Source organism: Xyrauchen texanus, chromosome 36 (genome assembly GCF_025860055.1).
Source record: "Xyrauchen texanus isolate HMW12.3.18 chromosome 36, RBS_HiC_50CHRs, whole genome shotgun sequence".
Classification (NCBI taxonomy): domain Eukaryota; kingdom Metazoa; phylum Chordata; class Actinopteri; order Cypriniformes; family Catostomidae; genus Xyrauchen; species Xyrauchen texanus.
Genome location: NC_068311.1, coordinates 24,919,825 through 24,925,824, shown reverse-complemented (window position 1 = coordinate 24,925,824; position 6,000 = coordinate 24,919,825). Strand labels below are relative to the sequence as shown.

Genomic DNA, 6,000 nt, shown 5'->3' with positions numbered 1-6,000 from the left:
ATTACAGTGCACAACTAAATTGGATTACTTTTATGACTGTTTAATGGTGCTTTTGTGATTAATTTTTTTGATGTATATTCTGAAAAATCTATTTGTGTCCCAAGGCAAACAAAATAAAAATTAAATGCTTGATGAATGATTAAACGATTGCAGTTTATTGTTGGTTAAAGTGATATAATCCTTTGAAAGTGTCAATCAAATCAATAACTTGTCTAAGTAAAAGTTTAACCTGCCATTCATTAGTAACAACTTAGTAACATACTTGAATACTACCTAATAAATGCAAAACAAAGCAATAATTTGAGTAGGTACATTTTTCACTTTAGAACAGGTGGTCAAATGGTATTTATTACAAGATATTTTCAATTATAAGTAACAGCTTTGTAAAACAAGTAGGCTACTAATTAGCATGAATTACTGGCTTAAAACCGGTTTATAAACTTGATCTTTGATGGGTCTCAGAAATAGTCAAGTGGTTTTTATTTATCAAGTGGTAATTCAACCATATACAGTCAGTACAGTACACAATTAAACGAGACAACGTTCCTCCAGGACCATGGTGCTACATAAACAACAAAGGACAACACAGAACCACATGAGACTACACAGACTAAATAACATACCTATTTAAAGTACACGTGTAAACGTGTGCAAAAAGTACGGGACAGTACAATAAATTACTAAAAATTAACAGGACAATAGGCACAGTGAGAGACAGTGCAGCGCCGACCAGTACACAGTAGTGCAAAAAGATGACAGTTTCTAAAAATGCCATATGTAAACATAACATACTATGAGATAGTGTTCTATGCACATAGCAGTTATTGAGGTAGCAGCCAGGTATAAAGTGACAATAATTAAAGTGCAACTCAGGACATGTGTGCGTGTGTCAAACCAGTCTCTGAGTATTGAGGAGTCTGATGGCTTGGGGGAAGAAGCTGTTACACAGTCTGGCCGTGAGGGCCCGAATGCTTCAGTACCTCTTGCCAGACGGCAGGAGGGTAAAGAGTTTGTGTGTGGGGTCGTCCACAATGCTGGTTGCTTTGCGGATAATGTTTTTTGTTAATGTCTTTGATGGAGGGAAGAGAGACCCCGATGATCTTCTCAACTGTCCTCACTATCTTCTGCAGGACTTTGCGGTCCAAAACGGTGCAAGTCCCAAACCAGGCAGTGATGCAGCTGCTCAGGATGCTCTCAATAGTCCCTCTATAGAATGTAGTGAGGATGGGGGGTGGGAGATGTGCTTTTCTCAGCCTTCGAAGAAAGTAGAGACGCTGCTGGGCTTTCTTGGTAATAGAGCTGGTGTTGAGGGACCAAGTGAGGTTCTCCACCAGGTGAACACCAAGGAATTTGGTGCTCTTGACGATCTCCGCAAAGGAGCCATCGATGTTCAGCTGAGAGCAGTTACATTGTGTTCTCCTAAAGTCAACATCCATCTCTTTTGTTTTGTCCACATTCAGAGACAGATTGCTGGCTCTACACCAGTCCGTTAGCCACTGCACCTCCTCTCTGTATGCTGATTCGTCATTCTTGCTGATGAGACCCACCACGGTCGTGTCATCGGCGAACTTAATGATGTGGTTCGAGCGGTGCATTGCTGCACAGTCGTGAGTCATCAGAGTGAACAGCAGTGGACTGAGCACACAGCCCTGGGGTGCTCAGTGTGGTGGTGGTGGTGGAGATGCTGTCTCCCAGTCAGGAAGTCCAGGATCCAGTTGATCAAGGGGGAGGTGTCCAGGCCCAGCAGGTTCAGCTTTCCAATCAGGTGCTGAGGAATTATTGTGTTGAATGCTGAGCTAGAGTCTATGAACAGCATTCGAACGTATGAGTCCTTTTTATCTAGGTGGGTGAGGGCCAGATGGAGGGTGGTGGAGATGGCGTCATCTGTTGAACGGTTTGGACGATACGTGAACTGCAGTGGGTCTAGTGAGGGTTTAAATAGAGCATTAACTACAAGTCTTTACACAGAAATAGAATGTTTAATAAGTTGTAGATTATGGCTTTGATCGTCTTACTAAGCATTCAGTAAGTTCATAATTACTGCTTTATTCATGTTTAACAAGTGCATTATTGTGGGGTCTTACAACATTTAGTAAGTTGTAAACTATGGCTTAGATGACCTTAATAAACATTCAGTTCATTATTAATTATGGCCTTATTTATGATTAACTAGTGCATTTTTGTGGATCCTTAAAATAAAATGTTACTGGGTTCTTTTCTAACTTGACATGGCATCTATTAAATAAATAAAACAAATAACTAAAAGGTTTGTATAGACATCTATAATTAGGCAAAGCATTTCCAAGCATTTGACCATAAGCCTAAAAAGTCAAAAAAAAAAGCTTAGTGTCCTTTTGGACTGGTTGTGTAGACTGCTGTTACTACTATAGATATAATCTTGTTTAAGCAAATTAGCTTCAGAAAAGGGGACTTTAGCTGAAAGGTCAGTGGTTTTCATCCCTGGTTTAAATATCAGCCAAAGCTGATATTTCGTGACAAAGAAAGAGAGATGTGTTTGAGTTTGATGGGCTGAAAGATTAAATCTTTTTCCAAAAATGTATCCTTCGATACCTAACACGGCACAAACCAGAAGCGAGCACAAACAATGGAGTCAGGTGAGAGTGATTGACATGGGGTTTAGCTTATGCAATTCAAGGCTCCCAAAAGCTATCTTGTTAATAAAAAGAAAGGAAAATGTCATGATGTTTCTTTTAATGGCACAAATCAAGCACAAATGGCAACGGTTCAGAGCTATTTGGACCTCATGGGGTGGAAATTGATGTCACACTGCCCAAAGAAATTATGTGTAATATCTCAAACGCCGAACCAGCACAAACGTTCATTTTTAATGGTATAGATTTGGTAAAGATTTAATTGTATGGGGTGCCAACTTCACGGAGGTGCTTTAGTACAGGATCTGGCGTATTCTTCATTGGTTCGGTATCTGAAGCGGTGAAGTACGGTGAGGCAAATGGCTGATGCTGCATGTGTTTCAGTTCGGGCCATGGGTCGGGAGGCTGGTTCTGTTGACAGCATCATGATTACCAACTCCCATCCTGGACACATATCACTATGCATGCTCAGGTAGGGCCTCGTTTAACATTTCACAGCAACAGTGAATGAGCAACCATTAACTTCTGATATGTTTTGCATCCGTTTCTTATGTGCAGATCCAACAATATCACATAAACTGCTCGTACCATCATCCGTACTTACATCCTCTTCAAGTGGCAATTGGGAGAGGAGGTATGTCTTTGTGGCAGGGCTACACACCCGGCCCCTAATGAGGCTAATCAAGCCTCCGAGAGGGATAAAGGCCGACTGGAGATGGCAGAGTGTCAGAGAGAGAGATTTATGGGCAGCTGCCCAACACCTGTACATGTTTGTGTCTTTTTGTTTCAGTTTATTATTAAACTATTATTTATATATATTATTTATATCAAGCCGGTTCTAGCCTCCTCCTTTCCATTAATCCCTTTACAGTCTTATAACTGTATCAAATGTTCATTGGTTGCTCTCACAAGTCAACAGTCCAATGGCATTTGTTTTTTTTACTTGATTCTCAATTGGAGAAAGAAAAGGAAAAGAAAATTGAAAAGAAAAGCCACTGGCAAATGAATTAAGAAAAAAAAATTGCCAAATATCTTTTTAAAATGCTTTTAAGGTGCATAAAAGACTAATTAATGTGCTAATTTATTGCTACAGTTAATTACATTTTAAACTTGAAATAAATATGATTTATTAATGCACAATTTTATTGTTAAATATAATTACATTTTTAAACATGAATTAAATAAAACATTTAAATGTGTCCTTTTATTTGTCCATTTATAAATGTATTGATTTATTCAAGTTGTTTCTTTCAAATTAATAGATTGATAATTTATTTTTTTCTTTATTCTTTTTTAATTGGCACTCCTGGGCTTCAGCTGGTATGGATTGACAAATGGTAAATGAAAAACAAAAGTCAAACAATAAAGAAAAGTAACTGGCAAATGGATGAAGAAAAGCTATAGCCAAATGCTTTTTAAAACACAATTTAAAATGTGCACTTAAAAATCTTATTAATGTGCTGTTTTATTGCTAAATATAAGTACATTTTAAAATATGAATTGGCTCAGTGGTTGAGGCTCAGGGTTACTGACCAGAAGGGTGGGGGTTCAAGCCCCAGCACTACCAAGATGCCACTGTTGGGCCCTTGAGCAAGGCACTTAACTCCAGGTTGCTCCGGGGGGATTGTCCCTGTAATAAGTGCACTGTAAGTCACTTTGGATAAAAGTGTCTGCCAAATGCATAAATGTAAATGTCTATTTATTTGTCCATTTTTAAATTGGTTTAAAAGTCAAATTTTTTATTTTCAAATTAATAGATAATGTATTTCTTCTTTCTTTTGAAATTGGACCCTGATATCATGAGATATCATGGGATTCACGTTCATGCACTCTTGCTGATAAAGTGGATATAATTACATTTCTGTTGCTTTAAAATGAAAATAAATATGACGAAAAAGACACTCAATATACCTGTTATTTAACAGGGTCCTGCACAAAAGCGAAGAGATGTGAAATGTGCGATGCTCTGGCAGGGGAGGTGGAGCCGGGGCCATCTTCGTCAGCTCCACGGCCATCTTCGTCAGCTCCACGTCGGGATGACATGAGGGGAGAGGCTGCAGCCCCTCCCATCCTTGGGGGATTTCCCAAAGGGGATTTCCCTTTGGAGCAGTCACGAGACGAAACCCTCAAACACGCCTTCGACCAAGTGAGAGTGATCGATGGTCAACAACTCCAGCCGAATGTCGCACTTTCATATCCCTATTTCCCAATTATAAACGAGTGGCTGTATAGAGTGATGCAGGATGCTCAAACGAAAGAAGATCCCAGCTCTTAATACTGCGGAGCCGCTGGAAAAGGTGTTCCAGGAGGCTCATTATAATCCCATGGCAGTGCATCTAGGGGAGAGAAAAACACTGAACTGACTAATAGCCCATTCTTATTGGCCGGGGATTGGCGGCTATGTTCGCAGGTGGTGTGCAGCATGCTGTGAATGTCAGCTGGTGAACCTACCGGCCACCCCAAAAGTGCCACTGTGCTCCCTTCCGCTGATCGAGGTCCCCTTCGAGAGAACTGGCATGGACCTCGTCGGGCCATTAGAGCGGTCAGCATGCAGACATTGTTTTGTATTGGTCCTTGTGGACTATCCAACACGATATTTGGAAGCAGTGACCCTGCGCAACATCTCAGCACACAGTGTTGCGGAGGCACTCTTCAAAATAATCTCCCGTGTGGGGATTCCGAAAGAAAACCTCAACGATCAGGGCACAACCTTTATGTCACGGACACTACGTGAGCTTTACGAATTATTGGGTATTAAGACAATTTGCACCAGCGTTTGCTATCCAAAGACAGATGGCCTGTTGGAGCAATTTAATAAAACCTTAAGAACATGATTCTTAAATTCATGCACGAGCATGCTAGGAATCGGGACAAATGGCTTGATCCCCTGTTATTTGCAGTTACAAGAGGTCCCGCAAGACTCCACTGGGTTTTCCCCATTCGAGCTGCTATATGGGCTGCGCCCACGCTGCGTGCTTCATGTCATATGCGAAGCTTGGGAGGAGGGACCTTCAAACAGTAATAATGAAATTCAATACGTTCTAGATCTTAGAGCAAAACTCCACACCTTGGGGCAACTAACACCGGAGAATTTGCTCCAAGCTCAAGAACGACTGTATAACAAGGGAACTTGGCTAAGGGAATTTGCACCGGGAAATAAGGTACTCCTATTACTCCCCACATCGAGCTCCAAATTACTCACCAAGTGGCAAGGACCCTTTGAAGTCACACAACGAGTGGGGATCTTGATTATGAGGTTAAGCAAACCGATAGAGGGGGCACACATCAAATGTATCACCTTAACCTACTGAAATTGTGTAGGGAGGTGCCTGTGGCATTGCCTACGGTAGTTCTGGAGAGGGTGGAGCTTGAAACAGAGGTAAACACA

At 40.9% G+C, this 6,000-nt stretch overlaps 1 protein-coding gene across 1 annotated transcript in view; it reads right to left on the bottom strand.

Moving 5' to 3' along the window:
• Positions 1–234: 234 nt before the first annotated feature.
• The window catches only part of LOC127629815 (uncharacterized), a 148,473-nt gene continuing 142,707 nt past the window's right edge, over positions 235–6,000 (bottom strand). The window contains exons 2-3 of the mRNA XM_052107071.1: positions 4,146–4,242; positions 235–1,923 (exon numbers count right to left, since the gene is read on the bottom strand). Coding sequence (XP_051963031.1) covers positions 942–1,616 — 675 coding nt within the window. The 5' untranslated portion in view covers positions 1,617–1,923; positions 4,146–4,242 and the 3' untranslated portion in view covers positions 235–941. The remainder of the gene's footprint in view (positions 1,924–4,145; positions 4,243–6,000) is intronic.